Source organism: Hyla sarda, chromosome 7 (genome assembly GCF_029499605.1).
Source record: "Hyla sarda isolate aHylSar1 chromosome 7, aHylSar1.hap1, whole genome shotgun sequence".
In the NCBI taxonomy this organism is placed as follows: Eukaryota; Metazoa; Chordata; class Amphibia; order Anura; family Hylidae; genus Hyla; species Hyla sarda.
The window spans coordinates 122,780,483-122,806,926 of record NC_079195.1 but is presented as its reverse complement, the minus strand read 5'-3'; the positions used below and the strand labels follow the sequence as shown (position 1 = coordinate 122,806,926).

Here is a 26,444-nt window from a genome sequence, read left to right as displayed (position 1 = left end):
CTTTCCACACCTGGCAAGCATGCTATGTAGTAGGTATAAGCAGATTGTAAAGCCTTGCTGGCCTCTTGGAAGTGGTTGAGGGACTTCTTTTTCACCGTGGCCATATAAGCCATGAGACGACCACGAAGCACTGACTTGGCCGAGTCCCAGTAAAGAGGAGCATCGGAAACATGAGCACTATTATGCCAAGAGAACTCTGTCCACCAACTTTTCAGAGATTCAGCAAAGTTATCATCTTTTGCCATATAGGTGGTAAAGTGGCATTGAAAATCGTTGCCTCTCGGGAAGGACTCAGCTAGTGATAGAGAGGGGAGTGATCTGAGATTACCATGGTGTGGATATCTGAGGACACTACCTTGGCCATCAGGCCTGGGGAAACAAGCATATAATCTGTGCAGGACCAGGAAGAGTGACTATGAGAAGAAAAGTGGGTAAAATCTCTATCTGGGTGTGTCAATTGCCAAGGGTCTCTGAGATCAGAGGACTCTAGAAAATTTTTTCTAAGTTTACGACGGTTGCTATACAGGGTCATTATTAATGATCCTGTACAGAAGCCAGCGTAAGTTTGATACTGCTGCATGGGTAACTGTCTGAACTATTAAAATAAAATGTTAATGATTTACTCAACACTTTTTCTATAGCACTCCTATACACATGGGTGTATTTGCAGATTGCAGAGCATTGCACCCGACCCATGTCTGTAGTACAGACACTAGGATGCAATGCTCTGCACCCCCCATGGGTATAGCAGTGTATATGTACTACATATACACTGTTTTACCCATGGGGGTATGTGCAGAGCATTGCACCCTTGTGTCTGTACTACAGACACAAGGGTGGAATGCTCTGCACAAACCTCCACGGGTAAAGCGGTGTGCACTACTTACTGATAACACATAGGGGTATATGCAGAGCGTTGCACACTTGTGTCTGTAGTACAGACACTAGGATGCAATGCTCTCCACATACTACCATGTGTATAGCAGTGTGCATGTAGTACACACTTACACTACTATACACATGGGGGTATGTACAGAGCATTGCATCCTAGTATCTGTAGATGACACTAGGGTGCAATTCTCTGCAGATACCCCCCATGTGTAGCAGCCATTAGTAGCAGCCCCTCCAGTAGATGGCAGCCCCCACCGTTGTAGACAGCACTCACCTGCGGCTGTCCTCTGCCCCGTTCTCCCGTCTGCATCATGTCGTCCTATGGAGGAGCATGTGACATACACGTCACTCTGCTTCCTCCGTAACGTTATGCTGGGCACGGGGGAGGAGGTGGAGTGACGTGTGTGTCACATGCTCCTCCATGGGACTGGATGCGGACGGGAGAACGGGAGAAGCAGGTATCGGGGACACTGAACAAGTCCCCGATACCATGCAAATTGCTAGTATTGGCCCGATACTTCCATTCACCGCTGCCACCCAACATGTCCCTGCTGCTGCTCTACTTCTAGTGCAGTTAGCGCAGCGCCGGGAAATGTCTATTTTCTGCTCCTCATCTCCATCGGGTACAGAGATGAGCAGCAAAGAATAGACATGTCCCGGCGCTGCGCTAATTGTGCTAGGAGTAGAGCAGCAGCAGGGACATGTCGGGCGGTGAATGAATGAAGCCTACTTGTGGGACATGTCAGCTTCATTCATTCACTGCCGCCGCGGACAACAAATCGGGCGATTATTCGATAACGGGATTCGTCGACAACGAATCCCATTATCGAATTTAATCGATTTTATCGATTAATCGTTGCAGCTCTAGATTAGTATCAGCTAAAATCAGAATCTTCAATGACTGAAAAAAACGGTTTATCCCCATTAGGAGCATAACAATTATACAGGCTATAATCTCGGCCCTCATAACGCAAGTGTACCCACACCCATCGATCTTCCTTATCAACCTCCTGGGCTACCACCGTACCCCCAGAGTTTTTGTGTATAAGAATTAAGGTGCCTGCCTTGCCCTCTACTGCTGGTACCCCGATAACAGCACTTACCCAGAGTTTGGACATGCGGGTCAGATCCTCAGCGGCTAGATGAGTCTCCTGAAGCATAACAGCATCTGGGTGTAGTCTTTTCAGGTGACGTAGGATCTGCATCCACTTAGGAGAGCGGAGGCCCTTGACATTCCAGGAGATCAAATGCATGGCTGCTGAGAGAAGGAAAAGAGAGGGAGATAGAGGAGAGAAAAAAAAAAAGACAGAAGGAGGAGAGAGGAGGGAGGGAAGACAAACACACACCCACAAAAACACTCGCACTATTGTGGTCGGGAGAGGGAATCAAGTGGACCAGACAGCACCATCAAAACCCAGGTACTAGACCCCGGCGATGAGGGTGCGTAACTAGAGATGCAAAACAGAAATGCAACAATAAACCGTATAATAAACACTCTGTGCCCAGGACACTATAGAAGTGGCCTACACTGTTAGGGACTTCTCTTTTTTTCTACCAGCACTGAAAACGCAGCCTCCTGACATATAGCAGGAGAAAAAGGAGCAACATGGAACCCCCCAGAAGGCACAATATAAACACTCCCTACGTGGAATACAGGTACATAGGGAAACAAGGCCTCCCACCAAACAAAGAATCCTAAGTGACCAACGGTCCTGAGGAAAGCTGCGATGAAGAGCAACTATATCAAGGCTATTCAACATAGGGTCCTGGGCAGGACAGAACAGAATGGCCCACATTAAACAAGATAAATTCCCTTAAAGAGCCAAAACTACATTAAAACACCAATTTTTGCATTTGGACGTTTTTTTTTTGCGTTTTTAAGCCTTATACAGTGCAGGATCAGAAACATAATTTAATAGTTGGGACAATTATGTATGTGGCAATACCAAATAGTCATGGCCATAAATGTTGGAACACCTGAAAGTATTCAAGAAAATTTGATATTTCTCACAGAAAAGGATTGCAGTAACACATGTTTTACTATACACGTTTATTCCCTTTGTGTGTATTGGGAAAAAAACAAAAAAGGGAGGAAAAAAGCAAATTGGACATAATGTCACACCAAACTCCAAAAGTGGGCTGGACAAAATTATTGGTACCCTTAACTTAATATTTGGTTGCACACCCTTTGGAAAAATTTACTGAAATCAGTCGTTTCCTATAACCATCAATAAGCTTCTTACACCTCTCAGCCGAAATGTTGAACTACTCTTCCTTTGTAAACTGCTCCAGGTCTCTCTTATTGGAAGATTAACCCCTTAAGGACCGGGTTTTTTTCAGTTTTTGCATTCTTGTTTTTTGCTCCTTGCCTTTAAAAAATCATAACTCTTTCAATTTTGCACCTAAAAATCCATATGATGGCTTATTTTTTGCGCCACCAATTCTACTTTGTAATGACGTCAGTCATTTTGCCCAAAAATCTACGGTGAAACGGAAAAAAAAAATCATTGTGCGACAAAATAGAAAAAAAAAACGCTGTTTTGTAACTTTTGGTGGCTTCCGTTTCTACGTAGTACATTTTTCGGTAAAAATGACCTTATCTTTATTCTGTAGGTCCATACGATTAAAATGATACCCTACTTATATAGGTTTGATTTTGTCGTACTTCTGGAAAAAATCATAACTACATGCAGGAAAATTAATACGTTTAAAATTGTCATCTTCTGACCCCTATAACTTTATTTTTCCGTGTATGGGCCGGAATGAGGGCTCATTTTTTGCATTGATAGAACTTATTGATCGCTTTTTATTCATTTTTAAATGATATAAAAAGTGACCAAAAATGCACTATTTTGGACCTTGGAATTTTTTTTGCGCGTACGCCATTGACCGAGCGGTTTAATTAATGATATATTTTTATAATTCGGACATTTCCGCACACGGTGATACCACATGTTTATTTTTATTTACACTGTGTTTTTTTTTTATGGGAAAAAGGGGGTGATTCAAACTTTTAATAGGGGAGGGGTTAAATGATATTCATTCACTTTTTTTTTTCCACTTTTTTTTGCAGTGTTCTAGGTCCCATAGGGACCTATAACACTGCACACACTGATCTTCATCATTGATCACTGGTTTCTCATAGGAAACCAGTGATCGACGATTCTGCCGCATGACTGCTCATGCCTGGATCTCAGGCACTGAGAAGTAATTCGGCGATCGGACAGCAAGGAGGCTGTCCTGTAAGCTGTTCGAGATGCCGCGATTTCGCCGCGGCTATCCCGAACAGCCCACTGAGTTAACCGGCAGCTTTCACTTTCGGTTTTAGCCGCGATCGGCACTGCGGGCTATTAGCGGCGGGTCCCGGCTTCACTATGACGCCGGGCCCGCCATGATATGATGCGGGGTTACCGTGTAACCCCGCGTTATATCAGGGGAGCAGGACCAAGGACGTACCAGTATGTCCTTGGTCCTTAAGGGGTTAAAGGGGTATTCCAGGCAAAACTTTTTTTTATATATCAACTGGCTCCGGAAAGTTAAACAGATTTGTAAATTACTTCTATTAAAAATCTTAATCCTTCCAATAGTTATTAGCTTCTGAAGTTTTCTGTCTAACTGCTCGATGATGTCACGTCCTGGGAGTTGTGAAGGATGGGAAAATATCCCCATAGGAGCTGCACTGGGACGTGAGTAATCAGAAAGCAGTTAGACAGAAAACAGCAACTCAAATTCAGAAGCTAATAACTATTGGAAGGATTAAAAATTTTTAATAGAAGTAATTCACAAATCTGTTTAACTTTCCAGAGCCAGTTGTTGTATAAAAAAAAAAGTTTGGGCCTGGAATACCCCTTTAAGATTAAGATCTCTCCACAGGTATTCAATGGGATTTAGATCTGGACCCATTGCTGGACACTTCAGAACTCTCCAGCGCTTTGTTGCCATCCATTTCTGGGTGCTTTATGACGTATGTTTGGGGTCATTGTCGTGCTGGAAGATCTTGGACACAAACCCAGCATTCTGACTCTGGGCTGTACAGTGCGACCCAAAATCCGTTGGTAATCCTCAGATTTTATGATGCCTTGCGCACATTCAAGGCACCCAGTGCCAGAGGCAGCAAAACAACCCCAAAACATCATTGAACCTCCACCATATTTCACTTTAGGTACTGTGTTCTTTTCTTTGTAGGCTTCATTCCATTTTTGGTAAACAGTAGAATGTTGTGCTTTACCAAAAAGCTCTATCTTGGTCTCATCTGTCCACAACACGTTTTCCCAGAAAGATTTTGGCAAAATGTAGTCTTGCTTTTTTATGTCTCCTGTGTCAGCAGTGGGGTCTTCCGGGGTCTCCTCTCCTGCAATAGCGTTTCACTTCATTTAAATGTCAACGGATAATTTGTGCTGACACTGATGCTCCCTGAGCCTGCAGGACAGCTTGAATATCTTTGGAACTTGTTTGGGGCTGCTTATCCACCATCCGGACTATCCTGCTTTGACACCTTTCATCAATTTTTCTCTTCTTTCCACGCCCAGGGAGATTAGCTAGAGGGCAATTGGTTGCAAACTTCTTGATAATGTTGCGCACTGTGGACAAAGGCAAATCTAGATTTCTGGAGATGGACTTGTAACCTTGAGATTGTTGATACTTTTTCACAATTTTGGTTCTCAAGTCCTCAGACAGTTCTCTTCTTTTTCTGTTGTCCATGCTTAGTGTGGCACACACAGACACACAATGCAAAGACTAAGTGAACTTCTCTCCTTTTTATCTGCTTTCAGGTGTGATTTTTCTATTGCCACATCTGTTACGTGGCCCAGGTGAGTTTAGTGGAGCATCACATGCCTGAAACAATCTTATTTATCCACAATTTTGAAAGGGTGCTAATAATTTTGTCCACCCCATTTTTGGAGTTTGGTGTGACATTCTGTGCAATTTGCTTTTTTTTTCCTCCCTTTTTTTGGTTTAGTTCCAATACATAGAAAGGGAATAAACATGTGTATAGCAAAATGTGTTACCGCAACCCTTTTCTGTGAGAAATACTTAATTTTCTTGAAAAATTTCAGGGGTACCAACATCTACGGCCATGACTATATGTTTATTTTTATTATTTTTTCACATTTTTTATATGGAGAATGGGAAAAGGAGGGTGATTTAAGCTTTCAATATGGAAGGTGTTAATGGGTGTGTTTTTAAAGTTTTATTTAACTTTTTTTCTTTTTTTTTTTTCTTAACTTTTAGTCCCCTTTCTGGACTTTTAGGAGGAATCATTAGATTCCTCATACAGATCAATAGAGTTCCATAGAACTCCATTGATCTGTGTGATTTGTGCTCAAGTGGTGTAGCCTGCTTCAGCCAGGCTCAATCATATGAAGAGCCACGGACACCAGGGAAAGAGAGGTAAGCCCTCCGGCTACCTCCACAGTGGATCACAACCCCCCCAATTGCGCTGGGGGGGGGAACCACCCCACTGGACCACCAGGGAGCATTTACATGTCCATTTAGATGCCGTTAAAGGGTTGATAGCTGGCCACATGTCTGCTATTAGAGGCGGCCCCCAGCTACAAGAATTAGCAGGGGGCTGCCGGGTATGGTTGATGACGGACATCGTAACAATCTCCGATGTCCGTCATTACAGGCAGATGTCAGCTGCTAATAGCAACAGACACCGCCCGTTTATGACGTGGACCTGACCTGTGGCTCCGCGTCCTTTCCGCTCACCTAACCCATGACGTACATGTATGTCATGGGTCGGGGAGGGCTAAGCCCCGCCCCCCGAAATTATTGGGCGGAAAATTCACCCAGCCAAAAATGCCAAAAGGGGCACTTTGGGCAGACAAAATTTCGGTGCATCCCTAGTATTCAGCATACTTGCCTGCCGCAATCCCCTGCTGACCGTGCAGGAAATGCCTGCTCAGCCAATCACTGGATGAGCTCATGTCATGGTTACATCCAGTGATTGGCAGTATCTTTTCTAAGCTAAAGATTAAACTGAAACAATATAAGGGAAGACTAGATACTAACTTGTATTTTTTTGCTTACAATCTTCTATGTTTAAATAGAGAGAACCAACGTTTTTGCCTGTCAAAGATCATATATATTTTGTTTCCCTAAATTTCAGCTATATATACCAGTGGTTCCCAACCTTTTTCCGCTCGAGGCACCCCTCGCAATAAAATTATTTTTTGCAGGGCACCCCTACCGAATAATATTCGAAGTAAAAATTAAAAATGCCTAAAAAGAAGCAATACATATCACCTACAGTCAGGTCCATAAATATTGGGACATCGACACAAATCTAACATTTTTGGCTCTATACACCACCACAATGGGTTTGAAATGAAACGAACAGGATGTGCTTTAACTCCAGACTGTCTGCTTTAATTTGAGGGTATTTACATCCAAATCAGGTGAACGGTGTAGGAATTACAACAGTTAGCATATGTGCATCCCACTTGCTAAGGGACCAAAAGTAAATGGACAATTGGCTTTTCAGCTGTTCCATGTCCAGGTGTGTGTTATTCCCTCATGATCCCAATTACAATGAGCAGATAAAAGGTCCAGAGTTCATTTCAAGTGAGCTATTTGCATTTGGAATATGTTGCTGTCAACACTCAAGATGAGATCCAAAGAGCTGTCACTATCAGTGAAGCAAGCCATCATTAGGCTGAAAAAAGCAAACCCATCAGAGAGAGAGCCAAAACAACTGTTTGGAACATTCTTAAAAAGAAGGAACGCATCGGTGAGCTCAGCAAAACCAAAAGACCCGGAAGACCAAGGAAAAAAAACTGTGGAGGATGACCGAAGAATTCTTTCCCTGGAGTAGAAAACCCCCTTCACAATAGTTGGCCAGATCAAGAACAATCTCCAGGAGGTAGGTGTATTTGTGTCAAAGTCAACAATCAAGAGAAGACTTCACCAGAGTGAATACAGAGGGTTCACCACAAGATGTAAACCTTTGGCGAGCCTCAAAAACAGGAAGGCCAGATTAGAGTTTGCCAAACAACATCTAAAAAAGCCTTCACAGTTCTGGAACAACATCCTATAGACAGATGAGACTAAGATCAACTTGTACCTGAGTGATGGGAAGTATGGAGAAGGAAAGGAACTGCTTATGATCCTAAGCATACCACCTCCTCAGTGAAGCATGGTGGTAGTAGTGTCATGGCGTGGGCATGTATGGCTGCCAATGGAACTGGTTTTCTTGTATTTATTGATGATGTGACTGCTGACAAAAGCAGTTCTGAAGTATTTTGGGCAATATTATCTGCTCCTATTCAGCAAAATGCTTCAGAACTCATTGGACGGCGCTTCACAGTGCCGATGGACGATGAACCAAAGCATACTGCAAAAGCAACCGAAGATTTTTTTTTAAGGGAAATAAGTGGAATGTTATGCAATGGCCAAGTCAATCACCTGACCTGAATCCGATTGAGAATGCATTTCACTTTTTGAAGAAAAAACTGAAGGGAAAATGCCCCAAGAACAAGCAGGAACTGAAGACAGTTGCAGTAGAGGCCTGGCAGAGCATCACAAAGGATGAAACCCAGCATCTGGTGATATCTATGTGTTCCAGACTTCAGGCTGTAATTGACTGCAAAGGATGTGCAACCAAGTATTAAAATTTGAAAGTTTGATTTATGATTATAATTCTGTCCCATTACTTTTGGTCCCTTAACAAGTGGGATGCTTATATGCAAACTATTGTTATTCCTACACCGTTCACCTGATTTGGATGTAAATACCCTCAAATTAAAGCTGACAATCTGCAGTTAAAGCAAATCTTGTTCCTTTCATTTCAAATCCATTGTGGTGGTGTATATAGCCAACAATGTTAGAATTGTGTTGATGTCCCAATATTTATGGACCTGACTGTATATATGTTAGCTATGTAGATTACAGTGCTGCTATATGTAGGACTCACAGGTTGTGTCTTCTCTGATCAGAATCGTTCTCCATTTGGCCCGGACCATCATGAGGATTTCTTCCAGCCACAATCTTTACAGCAGGACCTGCAAAAAAAATCTAACCCTGCTTCCATTCACGCCCACCCTGCCTCTGGTTCCATTCACGCCCACCCTGCCCCTGGTTCCATTCACGCCCACCCTGCCCCTGGTTCCATTCACCCCCCCCCCCTGCCCCTGCTTCCATTCACCCCCCTCTGCCCCTGCTTCCATTCACCCCCACCCTGCCTCTGCTTCCATTCACCCCCCCCACCCTTGCCTCCATTCATCCCCCACTGCCCACCCTTGCCTCAATTCACCTCCCGACCCCCCCCCACTTCCATTCACCTCCTGACCCTCCCCGCTTCCATTCACCTCCCGCCCCCCCCCCCCCCCCCCGCTTTCATTCAACTCCCGCTCCCATTCATCCCCCTTGCACCTCCCGCTTCCATCCACCCCACCCCCATCCATGCGCGCCCTGCACTTTTTCCCTGGGAAGCGTCCAACGTCATCGCTGCAGTGATGTGGACGCTTCCCATCCAGCGTACAGGTCCTCTCTGGCGGAAGCACTCAGCGAGTGATGCTGACTGAAATAAAAAAATAGATATGTTCCCCCACCAGAGCCCGCAGCACCCCGGGCACTGCCGAATGGCACCCCAGTGTGCCGAGGAACACCTGGTGCCTGGTTGGGACACTAATGTTTACACTAATGTGTCTACTTGGCAAAAGTCAGAGTAAATATCACTAGAGAGACAGAACTGTACAGCATTGCTAAGCAGTCATTGGAATTTAGTGTTGAATGCTTGCTTTGGATCATTTAGGTCATTAGCCTGCTGTTTCATGACAAATATAGTTTTTTATTTTGTAACATGAACATTTCATTTAGCTATAATACTGATAGGCACAAATAATTTAGCTCCAGCATTAAAGTGAAGTGATAAAGAAGAATTAAGTAAAACAAATAAAACACACCCATGCTAAAAATATGTCATATGGCCTTCCAGGAGTGAGAAAATCTATTGTTCTCTATGGTTACATTCATTACAACCTGCCATGGCTAGTTTTTCAGCTGTTATCAATGGATTTTTGAAAAACAGGTATCATGCATTTATTGTGTAATATGATTGTCCTGTGTATTGTTTTATGGTGTGAATAAATGAAGGAACTGCAGCAATTCATTCTCAAAATTGCTTCTCAGAAAAAGTCAAAAGTTTAGTCCTCAAGCGTTTTCAAGATGAAAAAATGGTGCAAAATGGACATATATACCCCCACCAGTGATGAGGTTGCTAAGCATATGTGTCACATGTTTATGGAAGCAGCAAATGCGACAATAACCAGCATGGTTCTACTAAAGACAGAAGTTGTCAAACCAATCAAATTTTTTTTTTAGTTTTTCTTATGAAGAGGGGAGTAGAAGCCTGGATAGGTAGGTGGCTGTAGATATATTGTTTTTGTGCTTTGCAGAACTTTGATTGTACTCTGATTGGTCCCTGGTTATTAGTGGTGTACCCTAAGGTTCAGTCACAGTGCTGGACTCACTTTTGTTTAACCCCTTAAGGACCAAAGCAAATAAACCTGTACGCCCCTGAAAGACCAGGCCTGTTTTTTCAAATCGGGGATGTCTGTCTTTATTAGAGAATAACTCTGGTAACGTTTTGCCAATCACGATATTTCTGACATTGTTTTTTTGTCACAAGTTGTCCTTCATGTACATAGTAAAAGTAAGCCGATATCATTTGTAGTTTTTTTTTACAATGCAAAAAATCATGAAATTTTTACAAAAAATTACGATTTTTTGCTATTTTAACACTAATTGGTTGCATATATTTATACTTACTGACCAAATAGTTCATGAAACTTATACTTTCAGATGTCTACTTTATTTTGACATCATTTTTTAGTTTTTAATTAACATTTTAAATTAGTTAGAACCCTAACAATTTAACTTGAAATTTTGAAAATTTTGAAAATTTGAAAAGTACATATTTTTTTATGTGCTATGCAAGGTTTGCAGAAATTAAAAGGTAGTAGAACATAGGAACACCCCCCCCATATGACCCCATTTTAAAAACTAGACCCCTCAAGGTATTCGCTAGGGGGTACAGTGAGTATTTTAACACCATAGTTTTTTGGCAGGAATTATTACAAAGTCAGTGTTAAAAATTCGAAAATTGCAATTTTTCACAAATGCATCATTTGGGGGGAATATTTTTTGTACATCACTTCTGATATTGAAAGAAATTCACCCTATATTTTATTTAGCTGCTTGTCCCATGTTCGGAAATACCCCCGCTTTGGCCATATATGGTTCCTTGGCCGCGTGGTAGGACTCAGAAGGAGAGGAGCGCCATTTGGCTTTCAGGGCAGAACAGTACCCCCACCCCCACAAGTGACCCCATTTATATACCGCACCCCTACAAGTTATTGGCTGGTCGGCTGGCAGTATAACGCGTCTGTCTGTAACAGTTAAGGCACCTGATGGATATATCCGCCATGTTGTGGGAATAAGCACCCGCTCATGGCGAATATATCCATTACTGCTGCGGCTGGGTAGCTCAGTGTGTCCGCTCATGACTGCTGGCGGAAAATCCGCCGCTATGACTGGACGCACAAAGCTACCCAACCGCAGCAGCGAGCTCATTACCGTGACTGCTGCATAATGTGTAGGATCACGTGGCGGACATCCGCAGCATATTACATGCTGCGGATTTCCGCCAATGCGATCCTACACATTATGCTTTTTTTTTTTATTAGATTCATTTAATAAATGTATTTTTAATATATATATTTTTTTTACACTTTTATTACATTTTTATTTATTTTTACACTTTTATTTTATTTATTTATTTATTTTTACACTTTTTAATGCTTTGGAATACTTAGTATTCCAAAGCATTGCAGTTATATGCTGCCTGCCAGTTTTCACTAGCAGGCAGCATATTTCACTGGCAGGCAATACCCATGGCAGACCTGGGGGTCTTTGTAGGACCCCCGGCAGCCCAGGTATGCAGCAGCACCCCGCGATCGCGATGCGGGGTGCTGCAGGAGAGACAGAGGGAGCCCCCTCCCTCTGTCAGAACTCCTTACAGCGCGCGGTCACTTCTGACCGCGGCTGTAGGGGTTAAACTGTCGGGAGTGAAGTGAACTTCACTCCCGGCAGTGCGGCCACACACAGCACCCCGCGATCGCGCTGCGGGGTGCTGCAGGAGAGACAGAGGGAGCCCCCTCCCTCTGTCAGAACTCCTTACAGCGCGCGGTCCCTTCTGACCGCGGCTGTAAGGGTTAAACTGCCGGGAGTGAAGTGAACTTCACTCCCGGCAGTGCGGCAGGCCCCGGCCAGCCGCGTATTACACGCAGCACCCCGCGATCGCGATGCGGGGTGCTGCAGAGGAGACAGAGGGAGCCCCCTCCCTCTGTCATAACTCTTACAGCCCGCGGTCACTTCCGACCGCGGCTGTAAGGGTTAAAACTGCCGGGACCGAAGTTTACTTCGGTCCTGGCAGTGCAGCAGGGTCCCGGCTGTGTGATACAGCCGAGTCCCTGCCACGATCTCGTGGGTGCACTAGGCAGCACCCACGAGAAGAATGGACGAGTATAGACGTCCAGGTGCGGGAACGCCCGCCAACCTGGACGTCTATACTCGTCCATGGTCGTTATCGGGTTAACTTAATTATTAACCCCTTAAGGATTGAGCATTTTTTCACTTTAGTTTTTTTCCTCCTTACCTTTTAAAAAACATAACCCTTTCAATTTTGCACCTACACACCCAAATTATGGCTTGTTTTTTGCACCACCAATTCTACTTTGTAATGACATCAGTCATTTTATCCCAAAATCCACGGCAAAAAAAAATAAAAAAATTTGTGGGACAAAAAAAAAATACATGCACGAAAATGAATATGTTTAAAAATGTCCCCTTCTGATCCTTATAACTTTTTTATTTTCCCACATAGGGAGCAGTATGAGGGCGCCCTGATCTGAAGTTTTTATCGGTACCATTTTTGTTTTGATCGCTTTTAAATAATTTTTTTATGGTATAAAAAGTGACCAAAAATATGCTATTTTGGACTTTTTTTTACATCTACGCCATTGACCGTGCGGTTTAATTAACAATATATTGTTATAGTTCGGACATTTACGCATGCGCCAATATCACATATGTTTAGTTTTATTTAAATTGCTTTTTATTTAAATGGGGAAAAGGGGATGATTCTAAGTTGTTATTAGGGAAGGGGTTAAATCACATTTATTTACCATATTTTACACTTTTATTTGCACTGTTATAGCTCCCATAGGGGACTATAACATGCAATAGTCTGATTGCAGACAATGATCAATGCTATGCCATAGCATTGCATTGATCAGTGTTATCGGTGCTAGACTGCTTCAGCCTGGATCTCAGGCATGGACCAATCAAACAACGATCAGACCCCGAGGAGTAAAGTAGGGATCCTCCTCGCGTCCGCACAGCTGCGGTGGTCCCGAACAGCCTGACTGAGCTGCCGGGAATGCTTTTTTTTTTTTCTTACTTTACATGCAGCAATCAACTTTGATCGCCGCATCTAAAGGGTTACCAGGCATCACCGCGATTGGTGATGTCCGATATTAGCCACGGGTCCCAGGTACTGTTAGCCGCCAGAACCGACCTGATATCACTCACCGCGTGACCCCGCATTATAGGGTGCAGGGCGTACAGGTATGCCCAGCGTCCTTAAGAGGTTATAGATATAGCGGATGGGATTAACAGATCGGTATCTATCTTTGCAGATAAGTTTTGTAGCATGGTACAGTCTATTGAAGACGTGCATAAGTTACAGGCTGACTTGGACACACTGAGTGTTTGGGTACTCGGTAAAGGAGGTTCTATGTGGATAACTGTAAAGCTATGCATTCTGGGTGCTAATACCCTGCATATATCATATGTTGTAAGGGGAGTAATACTGGAAGAAGAATGTGGGTGCACTTTAGATCATAGACTACAGAACAACATACACTGTCAAGCAGGTGCTTCTAAGACCAGCAGGATATTATCATGTATTAAAACAGGCATTGACTCGCAGGACAGTGACATAATATTACTCCTTTATAAAGCATTTGTACTGCCTTACCTGAAATGTGCTCTTCAGTTTTGGCCACCGGATCATAAAAAGGATGTCCTAGTGGTGAAAAGATATAAAGACGAGCTACTAAACTAATAGTTGAGAGGAAATAAGAATTACATTTGTTTAGTATTGAGAAGAGGTGTAACTTGTTTGTGTGTGTGAATTGCCCATACCAAAAATATCCTGAAAACGTCTTTCAAAAAAACTACAGTCTCCACAGGCAACAAGCCTTCTTTACCATAAAGACTGTGAATTTATGGAACAGTCTACCTTAGGTACTGAAAGGAAGAATGGGGAGGTGCGTAAAAATGTTACTTTTTATCATGTGTTTATAAAACGTATACCAAGCTGTGAATTTATATATAGTAGTATGTCAGGGACCCAAAACCAGGTAACATTGGGTGGACAACTGTAAGTGCCCCTCCACCAACTGTTAGGGGAGGTCACACGTAACCGATACGCAGCTTATTTTACAATGCACATCCACCGGTGACCCGACCCATAGTGTGCCTCCAGCTGTTGCCACTCCTCGCCCCGCTCCCTGGCCTGCTCACAGCAGCCGTGATGTCTGAGTACACTGCGCGTGCGTGCGGCGACTTGCAGGCCTCTGTGTGGCTGCTTGTAGTGGCGGATTGCCGCTGCGAACAGGCTAGGGGATGGGGCGAGGGGTGGCTACACTAACTACACTAAACAAGAAGTGTTTCACCCAATAATTATGTGTGATAAGGAATACCTCAAGGAGGTAAGGGAAAGAAAACTGGAAGGAATGAAACACTTCTGCGGTGCGTCTCTTGAAAACTGGATACTTCTTGGTGCTTGTGCTGGAGAATTTCTGGTACGATATAATAACCGATTAGGACAAGAAAATAATAAAATGAATGTTGTTTTTTATTTCTTAAGGGAAAGTAACAGACAATTCATTGCAAAAGGGGGACTCCCTTCTCTTTATCAGGTCCTAGTACAAATCACTGTCATCTGTACTATTTATAACACACTGAATTTGAAAGCTGGCATGAAAAAGAGGTCAAGAAAAGACATCACTGCACAGTAATAAAAGCCGTTTCATACATAATGAAATTGTGATAGGAGAACTGATGATTTCCGTATTGGGGGAATAGAGAGCTACTAGGCTTTCTTGTTATACTTTGCATTTAAAGCTGGCAGGTGTAGCCTAGTGGCAGACAGGGATTCTTTACTGTTATGTATGCTAGATTTATGGGGATAAAACATTGATCCAGTGACTTATTCTGACTGCCATATTGGAGCCGGAAGTAATTTTTTTCCACTGTCTTGGGGCAATTGGCATCAGCCTCATGTTTTTTTGTTTTTTTTTGCCCTTCACTGGATTAACACAGGAGGGTTTTGGGCTGAACTCGAAGGACTCTTATTATTTTTTTTAAATTGAGTACTGAGTTTTTTCATTTCATAGATTGAGGGGCTGTTAGCCCCTGCGGGCACTACATTAAAGCATTAAAAGAGAACTCCAGAATATAAAAATTGTCCTCCATACTGCCAGCAGTAAAAAAATAAAGATATACATACCTTCCTTCGCTCCCCCTGTGCCTCCGGTAACCGGCTCTGGTCTCCGCCGCGATCCTCTTCCTGGTTGCTGGTGGTCGGCAAGTCATACTGCGCTCAGTCAATCACCGGCCGCAGCGAAGTCCCGGCTCGGCTGGCGATAGGCTGAGCGGCAGTGTGACGTTTTCGGCGCCGGCAGCAGGTGCCGGTGTATTGAAGTATTTTGTGTCTTGAAGCGTTCTCACGCTGCCGCTCAGCCTATCGCCGGCCGAGTCGGGACTTTGCTGCGGCCGGTGATTGGCTGAGCGCAGTATGACTCGCTGACCACCAGCAACCAGGAAGAGGATTGTGGCGGAGACTGGACCGGTTACCAGAGGCCCCGGGGGAGCGAAGGAAGGTATGTACATCTTTATTTTTTTTCTACCGGCAGTATGGACAACAATTTTTATATTCTGGAGTTCTCCTTTAATATAGTGATTTCCCTGATGGTGCTGTGGACTCTTGTAATTCTGTTTTTATGGTTTTTTTTTTTTTATACTGGTGCGATTAACTTTTAGTATTATTTATACTTGTAGTGCCTCAAATGTGTATCCAAAAAAATGACGTCATTGCATTAAGATATTAGTTATTATTACTTTTGTTCTATGTATAGAGATGAGCGAAGTTACAGTACTTCGATGACTTTAGCCTACATAAATTAGTTCAGCTTTCAGGTGCTCCGGTGGGATGGAAAAGGTGGATACAGTCCTAGGAGACTCTCGCTCCGAGCCGCGAGGTTTGTGCAGAATCAAAGTACTGTAACTTTGCTCATCTCTAGTTCTGTTTGCTAATTGTTGCTTGTAAATGTTGTCTTCCAACATAAACTCATGTATTTGATTCTCCTTTGCCTCTTTACATTGTAATAATTTTTTATTTATTTTTTCTTAATACATTTAGATGGATATGTGAATCCACTGGTGGAACTGTCTGCAAAGCAGGTGGCATTTCACATTCCATTCGAAGTGGTCGAAAAGGTTTACCCCCCAGTTCCAGAGCAGCTACAACTGCGGATTGCATTCTGGAGCTTCCCAGAGAATGAGGAGGATATAAGGTAAGTTCTTCACAGTTGATCTCTGTTTTGAAAAACATAATGGACATTTATATATATATATAATCTTCTTGCGCCCTGTCATAGTGAACACAGCAGGGTCCAGGCACCTTAAAAACACAGCAGGTGGGTGCAGGAGGAGAGTTTATAACCGAAAGTCCAGGATAAACTAGAGGATGGTAGCAGAGCTCCGTGCTAGTGCGTCCGCTCACATGCCGCGCTAAGCCACGCATATATATATATATATATATATATATATATATATATATATCCATCCTAAACTGCATTCTGTCCATAAAGTGAATGCAGGATCTGCACTTAGCTGAGTGACCGCTGCCTTGCACTCACAGCTAATGGCAGATAGGGGTGATCACGCTTTTGTTACTGATCTGCACCCTAAGGCTAAGTTTCCACTTGTTTTTTTTCCTGTCAGTTTTTGGAAAACTGCCACTGCAGTTTTTGAGCCAAAGCCAGAAGTGTATTGAAAAGGAAAGGGAAATATAAAGGAAGGACTTACACTTCTCCTCCCTTATGGATCCACTTCTGACTTTGGCTCAAAAACTGCAGTGGCAGTTTTCTAAAAACTGCAGTGGCAGTTTTCCAAAAACTGCCAGAAAAAAAACCAAGTGGAAACTTAGCCTCATAGCATTTTTTAGTATTAGCAATCTAATGATTGCTACCAATAGTCCTTTATTGGGACTTATAATTTAATTTGGTTAATTATAACACATTTTATGTATGCTTCACTCCTGATAATAAATTTTAGTCATACTCTTTTCCCATTTTACAAATAAAAAATGTATATGTATTTCATGGTGCACTAAGTCCCAGGGCACTATGGTATACATGTATATCATGAGTCCTCTAGGGGAATATAATGTTTTTGGATGGTGAATGGCATAAACATAAAAAAAAATACCAGGATTTCAAATTTTTGGTCTCATCATATAGCAGAAAAAAATGAATAAAGTAATCAAAAAATCACATCTAAACAAACACTGTACTGCTACAATCTACAGATCACGGTGCAAATAATGAGATCTTGTACAGCCCCATATACAGAAAATCCAAAAAGTTATAGGAGTCAGAATAGGGCAATTTTAAGCATATTATCAAAAGTGCACACATTATCTATTTTAGCTGAAATGAAGGATCTCCTTGTAAACTGTGACGACACAGCCCTCCAGTTCTCCTCCCCTCCCTTCCCTTAGTGTAAGCACAGGACGGCAGTGATGAAAGGAGAGGACTGGTTTTACAGCTCATTAGCTTTATGACTTGATAGATAAGGCAGCATGGAGCCTCCATGTCAACCGACACTGCTGTGATTGAGAACAAGGCTCTCTGCTGGCACTAGGGGAAGGGAGGAGTGACAGAGTTCACTGCGAAGACTGTGACATGACGTCACAGCTTAAAAGGGTACTCCACAGGAAAACATCTTATCCCTATCCAAAGGATAGGGGATAAGATGTCTGATCACGGGGGGCTGGCCACTGGGGCCCCCCGCGATCTTTGGGCCAACAGCGGCGGCATCACGAGCACAGAAGCTTGTTTGTGATGTCATACCACGCCCCCTCCATTCATATCTATGGGAGGGGGCGTGATGGCTAGTATGTACATGGTGGCTGTAGTCGCCAGTCATCTGGCACTGAGCAGAGTTCGCTCCCTGCTCTGGATGACTGGGGTGCCACAGCGGAGATCACGGGGATCCCCAGCAGTGGGACCCCCTGCGATTAGACATTGTAAGATGTTTTCTGGCAGAGTACCCCTTTTATAGAGCGGAACTTTTACTTTAGGGAAGAAAAAAAAGAAGACAGGTGAAATGGATGATCTGTACGGTCTGCACTATATTAGTAAGTTGCTTTGTTTTACATTTGACACCATACACAGGTTGACATGGTCGCTGAACAACCACCTTTAAGATGCCTTTGCTCTCTATAATAAGCTGTGTGAATGGACAACTTGTGAATACTTAGTGTATTAGTGTACCTGTCATTTAAAAAAAAACTTTGGCAGTAAAAGGTAGAGAAAGGAAGAGAGTTCACTCACCACTTCTGGTGCTCAATCTTTAATTCAGGGTGCAGTTAAAAGCGCATACAAAAGGTAAGTTCGGACGCCAACAAACACAGGTGACAGCACTGTTTCACACCAGCATGGTGTTTCTTCTGTTTTATCGAATGTTTTCGAGATCGAGCACCTCTGCTAGCTCACCAGTGTATCCACATGTCTATACTCGCAAGAGCAGCCTGAATTCTTCCATTAATCAGATAGTGCCGACCACTGTATCTCCACTTGCTCGCTTAAAAAAAAAACTTTAACAAGTTACAGAGACATGTCAAAGGTTTTAATCGGTAGGGTCTCAGTGCTGAAGCTCGTAGCTCACAGCATTCTCTCATGGACAGAGGTGTCAGCAGAGAGCCCTGTGGTCAGACAGAAAAGAGCTGAACAACTTCCCGTGGAGCATACAGCAGCTGATAAGAACTTGAAGGGTTAAGAATTTTATATAGAAGTAATTTACAAATCTGTTTAACTTTCTGGCACCTGTTGATTCGGAATGAGTTTTTTTTTCCGCTGTGAGTATGCTGCTAGGGGTTTGCAGAAATTGCGCTACAAATTTTGTTGGGCTTATTCTCTCTTTACCCTTTATGAAAAGGTTAAGTTGGGGTCTACACAAGCATGTTAGTGTAAAAAATTTAATTTTGTTACATTAACATGCTGGTGTTGCCCCATACGTTTTCATAAGTGGTAACACACTTTCTCCCAAGTTTTGAAATGCCTTACATGTGGATGTAAAAAGCTCTGCGGGTGCACAACAAGGCTCAGGAGTGAGAGCGCACTATGTACATTTGAGGCCTAAACTGATGATTTGCACAGGGGTGGATGTGGGTTACAGCGGTTCTGACATAAAAAAAAAATTTAAAAAAATAGTGAGCCTTAACACCCCACAGGTGTTTGAAAAATTTTCGTTAAAGTTGGATATGAAAATAATTTTTTTTTTTTCACACAAAAATGCTGGTGTTTCCCCAAAGTTTTTATTTTGACAAGGGGTAATAGGAAAAAAGTCCCCCAAAATTTGTAACCCCATTTTTTCTGAGTAAGGAAATACCCCATATGTGGATGTTAAGTGCTCTGCAGGCACACTACAGGGCCTAGTTGATATTGAGCACCATTGGTCATTTGGAGAGAGAATTTGGCTGGAATTGAAGGCCATGTTCGTTTACAAACCCCCCTCACATGTGACCTCATTTCGGAAACTACTCCCTTCACGTAATGTAACAAGGGGTTCAGTGTCACAGGCGTCTGACAGATTTTTGGAACAGTGGTCCGTGAAAATGAAAAATGAAATTTTTCATTTGCACAGCCCACTGTTCCAAAGATCTTTCAAACGCCAATATATCACTCAGTAGCTAATCCTGACCATGTACATCTAATTTTCATGTGTCTAGCACCTTTTTTTTTTTTTTTTTTTTTTTTTTATTACACTTTTAATTTATCTCACTAGTCTGAATTCCTCTCAAAGGGAGGGGGCGTGGCCTCACTGTGCAGGTCTCCGCCCCCTCCCTCAGTATGCTGTCTCCTCACATCTCCCCTAGCATTAGCAAAACTACAACTCCCAGCTTGTCCTCACTGACAGTAGCGGGGATTTTTCCTCCAGCAGTAAGCCCTGTACTCAGCTGTCAATCAAGGAAGTGTGTCCATGACATAGGGTGTGATGCATGGACTCAGCAGGACTAGTATATGTCCAAGCAGGCAGGGGGGCAGTTGTTTGATTGGCTTTTTCAGTATGAAATACTGAAAATTTTCTAATGAAAGCAATTGCAAAACCTATTGATTTTGCATGCTTTACAACATATTTTGTATCTGACAGTGCCCATTTAAGGTCAAAATGGGCTGCGTTGTCGTGGGGTAATAACTCAACTATGAATTATGGTCAAAAATATTAATTATGAAAAATTTTAAATTATGAAAATTATTTAAAATATTAAAATTATGACCTGGTGAGTTGTAGACAAAGCCAATCAACACAATTCACATCTGAGTCCGGCTATTTCCTCAGATATCAAAAAGTTCTTTTTATGACTGGATGACATTAACGCTTAAGGAGGTAGTTTTGCAATATGCAAAAATACACTGGTATTATAGAAGTATGCAGATTTATTGGTTATAAGTAGGGATGTCCTGATACCGATACTAGTATCGGTATCGGGGCCGATACCCGGCATTTTCATGGTATCGGGGACTTGTTTTATGTCCCCGATACCAAGGCCGATACCTGCTGCACTGCGTCCGCATCCCCGTCCTGCCGTCCGCATCCCCGTCCTGCCGTCCGCATCCCCGTCCTGCCGTCCGCATCCCCGTCCTGCCATCCGCATCCCTGTTCTGCCATCCGCATCATGGTGTCCTATGGAGGAACATGTGACACACGCGTCACTCCACCTCCTCCCCTGCGCCCAGCGTAACGCTACAGAGGAAGGAGGAGTGACGTGTATGTCACATGCTCCTTCAGAGGAGGCTATGATTCTGACAGCAGAACGGGGATGCGGGCAGTGGGCGGCAACTGCACGTGAGCAACTACAGGGGGAGAGGGGGGGGGCTGCTGCTGCTTACAAGGGGGCTCTGTCTACAAGGGTGGGCTGCTGCTGTTTACAAGGGGGCACTGTGTACAGGGGGGCTGCTGCTGTTTACAAGGGGGCACTGTGTACAGGGGGGCTGCTGCTGTTTACAAGGGGGCACTGTCTACAAGGGGGGGGGCTGCTGCTGTTTACAAGGGGGCTGCTGTTTACAAGGGGGGCTGCTGTTTACAAGGGGGCACTGTGTACAAGGGGGGCTGCTGTTTACAAGGGGGCACTGTGTACAAGGGGGGCTTCTGTTTACAAGGGGGCACTATGTACAAGGGGGGCTGCTGCTGTTTACAAGGGGGCACTGTCTACAAGGGGGTGGGGGCCTGCTGTTTACAGGGGAGCACTGTCTACTAGGGGGAGGGGGCTGCTGTTTACAAGGGGGCACTGTCTACAAGGGGGGGGGCTGCTGATGTTTACAAGGGGGCACTGTCTACAAGGGGGGCTGCTGCTGTTTACAAGGGGGCACTGTCTACAAGGGGGGGCTGTTGCTGTTAACAAGAGGGCACTGTCTACAAGGGGGTGGGGGCCTGCTGTTTACAAGGGGGCACTGTCTACAGGGGGGGCTGCTGCTGTTTACAAGGGGGCACTGTCTACAAGGGGGGCTGCTGCTGTTCACAAGGGGGCACTGTCTACAGGGGGGCTGCTGTTTACAAGGGGGCACTGTCTACAAGGGGGCTGCTGCTGTTTACAAGGGGGCACTGTCTACAGGGGGGCTGCTGTTTACAAGGGGGCACTGTCTACAAGGGCGGGGGCTGCTGCTGTTTACAAGGGGGCACTGTCTACAAGGGGGGGCTGCTGTTTACAAGGAAGCACTGTCTAAAAGGGGGGGCTGCTGTTTACAAGGGGGGGCTGCTGCTGTTTACAAGGGGGCACTGTCTACAAGGGGGGGGGGCCACTGCTGTTTACAAGGGGGCACTGTCTACAAGGGGGGCCTGCTGTTTAAAAGGGGGCACTGTCTACAAGGGGGGGCCTGCTGTTTAAAAGGGGGCACTGTCTACACGGGGGGGGGGGGGCGGGCGGGCGGGATGCGGTCTATAGGGGGGCTGCAACTATCTATACTACTTACAAGGGTCTACTACCTACTATTAAAGGCAATCTTACAGTAGTTGACCCGGTTTCTACCGTTACTCACCATGTGAACGTCAGCGCTATCTCTCCGGAGACATCGGTCTCACCGCCAATGCAAATTCCCTGTTCTGTCCAATGGAGAAGAGAGAAATCTTGCCTCATACTACAGCAGCCGCCTCCATTGTACACAACATGGAACCCACATATCATACGGTAAACAGGCCAGAAACCGGGTCACCCTGGTGTCAGATTCCCTTTAAAATATAAGTACTCGTACTTGGTATCGGCGAGTACTCGGTCTTAAAAAAATGGTATCGGGACATCCCTAGTTATAAGATCATAAACATAAATGAGTAACAAACACAATGATATATGCAAATGAATATCAATTACCGTATTTATCGGCGTATAACACGCACTTTTTAGGCTAAAATTTTTAGCCTAAAGTCTATGTGCGTGTTATACGCCGATACTGCCCAGGAAAGGCAGGGGGAGAGAGGCCGTCGCTGCCCGCTTCTCTCCCCTTGCCTTCCCTGGGGTATAGAGCCCTGCTGCCGGCCCTTCCCACCCCCTGGCTATCGGCGCCGCTGCCCGTTCTGTCCCCCTGGCTATCGGTACCGACGCCGATAGCCAGGGGGAGAGAAGGGGCAGCGGCACCCATTGCCGGCGCCGCTGCCCCGTTGCCTCCCCCCATCCCCGGTGGCATAATTACCTGGGTCGGGTCCGCGCTGCTGCAGGCCTCCGGCGTGCGTCCCCTTCGTCGTTGCTATGCGCTGCACGGCGCGGCGCATGACGTCAGTGCGCCGTGCATAGCAACGACGCAGGGGACGCACGCCGGAGGCCTGCAGCAGCGCGGACCCGACCCAGGTAATTATGCCACCGCGGATGGGGGGGGGCAGCGGCGCCGGCAATGGGTGCCGCTGCCCCTTCTCTTCCCCCTGGCTGTCGGCGCCGCTTCTCTCCAATGGGGCGCCGGTACCGATAGTCAGGGGGACAGAACGGGCAGCGGCGCCGATAGCCAGGGGGAGAGAAGGGCCGGCAGCACGGCTCTAGACCCCCAGGAAAGGCAGGGGGAGAGAAGCGGGCAGCGACGGCCTCTCTCCCCCTGCCTTTCCTGGGGATGTATCGGGGTATACACGCGCACACACGCACCCTCATTTTACCATGGATATTTGGGTAAAAAACTTTTTTTACCCAAATATCCTTGGTAAAATGAGGGTGCGTGTTATAGGCCGGTGCGTGGTATACCCCGATAAATACGGTAGCTATATTTGTAAACATTACAAGCTTGTTAATTGACTACATATAGTAGAACAATACATGTGAGTAGTAAGTAACTTGTAACAGTAAAACAAAAACTACTAGTTTAGGAATATCATATACGAAAAAGGTTACATATCACTGTGTTCAGAAGAAACCTTATGCTATCAAGATGGGCAATATCTAATCATAGACATCAATATGGAATGCTAAATACACTCCCTGCCCCTTCTAACAACTACATATCACATGACTCCATGAATGGGCAAACCAATCTAAGGATATAAAAATCGAAGAAATGTAATATACCTCGTCCCATTCTGGATATTTTCTATACATGATCTTGGTAAGACATTAAGACAAATAGCAGAGTTTTATGATCTCGCTAGACTATATTTTAGGAGGAAGAACTTGAAACAAGTTTCCTGTGTGGGAAATATACTTACAACACCAAGCTTGTCGAGTAGGAATTTTATCAATATGTATAAGCAGTAATTTAATGCTTTGATTCTTCTGCAGTTAGAATGAAGTCTCACAATATCCTAAAACTAATATCTCAATATGGAGATAATTAATTATTGTATTTAATTTATTCGCCATTCTAAATGGTAGAATTCCATCCACATTATCCAAATTAGTCTTAATTAAATTAGACATCTCTTAACAAGTCTATATAAGAACCTCACTTCGGCTCTTAGAAAAGCTGAACAGTCCATCTCATTGTTATGGATAGCCATTGGTCTGGTACCATGTGATCAGTGCAGCTTGCTGGGATCTCACATGGCTCTTCCACCTTGTTGGACCTCTTTCCTTTGTGTGGGAGAGAGTTATTTGTCTATCTTTTACCCTTGTCTCTCTTCCTTTGTGTCTTTGTGTGTTCTCTACAGTCCCTAACATCTGGTTTACCAGACTTTTTTTTAATTACCGTATTTATCGGTGTATAACACGCACTTTTTAGGCTAAAATTTTTAGCCTAAAGTCTATGTGCGTGTTATACGCCGATACACCCCCAGGAAAGGCAGGGGGAGAGAGGCCGTCGCTGCCCGCTTCTCTCCCCCTGCCTTTCCTGGGGTCTAGAGCCCTGCTGCCGGCCCTTCTCTCCCCCTGGCTATCGGCGCCGCTGCCCGTTCTGTCCCCCTGACTATCGGTGCCGGCGCCCCATTGCCGGCGCCGATAGCCAGGGGGAGAGAAGCGGCGCCGACAGCCAGGGGGAGAGAAGGGGCAGCGGTACCCATTGTCGGTGCCGCTGCCCCGTTGCCTCCCCCCATCCCCGGTGGCATAATTACCTGTTGCCGGGGTCGGGTCCACGCTGCTGCAGGCCTCCGGCGTGCGTCCCCTGCGTTGTTGCTATGCGCTGCACGGCGCTGTGCATGACGTCATGACGGTGCTGCAACGGGGCAGCAGCGCCGGCAATGGGTGCCGCTGCCCCTTCTCTCCCCCTGGCTGTCGGCGCCGCTTCTCTCCCCCTGGCTATTGGCGCCGGCAATGGGGCGCCGGCACCGATAGTCAGGGGGACAGAACGGGCAGCGGCGCCGAAAGCCAGGGGGAGAGAAGGGCCGGCAGCAGGGCTCTAGACCCCAGGAAAGGCAGGGGGAGAGAAGCGGGCAGCGACGGCCTCTCTCCCCCTGCCTTTCCTGGGGGTGTATCGGGGTATACACGCGCACACACGCGCACCCTCATTTTACCATGGATATTTGGGTAAAAAACTTTTTTTACCCAAATATCCTTGGTAAAATGAGGGTGCGTGTTATAGGCCGGTGCGTGGTATACCCCGATAAATACGGTAGTTAGACACACCCTCCTAAATTGGAATTCCCCAATGAAGGTAGGTTGGGTGTGTACATATGGTAATGACTATGACATCACTATAATATTCAGAATGCATTGAGCATATCACCCATAATGAATTTCCTATCGGTGTAATGTCAACTACCCATACGCTAGGGAGTGCTATTGCAAAAGCAATTAGCATCATTACCATTAAGGATCAACGGTCAATAACTGGTCTTAAACCCACATTCCACACTTGAAGTATGAAGCACTATATCATAAATTCAGGGATTATTTTTGACAAATATAAGGAATTAAAACCTGGATTCTCATAGACATCTTGGGGCCTACCTAGACATCCAAATTTATTGGAGAGGTAAGAATACCATGGAGGTCTCTTTCACATAGACGTATAAATCTCTGTGTCTAGTCAAATGGTTAATTAATTGTTAGAATAACATTCACAAGACTGGCTAACATTCACAAGACTGGCTATCTAAACAGCCATAAATATCTAAGGAGACAAGAAGTATTCCTCTCCCAGACTGGCACTTTTGCAGAGATGAAACTTTAAAATACATTGTTGTCTATTTAGAACATACAACATGGCGGACACATCATGCTTTTATTTTATTAAACATAGTGATTCATTTTTGGGGCCTACAATAAGTATGACAGCGCCCTTAAAGGGGTACTTCCGTGGAAAACTGGTGCCAGAAAGTTAAACAGATTTGTAAATTACTTCTATTAAAAAATCTTAATCCTTCCAGTACTTTTTAGGGGCTATATACTACAGAAAAAAATGCTTTTCTTTTTGGATTTCTCTGATGTCACAACCACAGTGCTCTCTGCGGACCTCTGCTGTCCATTTTTAGAACTGTCCAGAGCAGGAGAAAATCCCCATAGCAAACATATGCTGCTCTGGACAGTTCATAAAATGGACAGCAGTGGTCAGCAGAGAGCACTGTGGTCGTGACATGAGAGAAATCTAAAAAGAAAAGCATTTCCTCTGTAGTATACAGCCCATAAAATGTATTGGAAGGATTAAGATTTTTTAATAGAAGTAATTTACAAATCTGTTCAACTTTCTAGCATGGGAGTACACCTATAAGGGGTTAACATGGTTGTATTTTACACATCTGCTCAGGGAGGGAATCATTGAAAAAAAAAAAAAAAACACTTTCTTTCCTTGCTT

The 26,444-nt window shown here is 44.5% G+C and overlaps 1 protein-coding gene across 3 annotated transcripts in view; it reads left to right on the top strand.

The window, feature by feature from the left end:
• ZSWIM8 (zinc finger SWIM-type containing 8) overlaps nt 1-26,444 on the top strand; it is a 279,884-nt gene that overhangs the window by 151,268 nt on the left and 102,172 nt on the right. For all 3 annotated transcript variants that reach the window (XM_056530642.1, XM_056530641.1, XM_056530640.1), the window contains one exon: nt 16,382-16,535. Coding sequence is in view for 2 of the 3 variants with exons in the window: in XM_056530641.1 (XP_056386616.1) it covers nt 16,382-16,535 (154 nt within the window). In the remaining variant the exon portion in view is untranslated. The remainder of the gene's footprint in view (nt 1-16,381; nt 16,536-26,444) is intronic.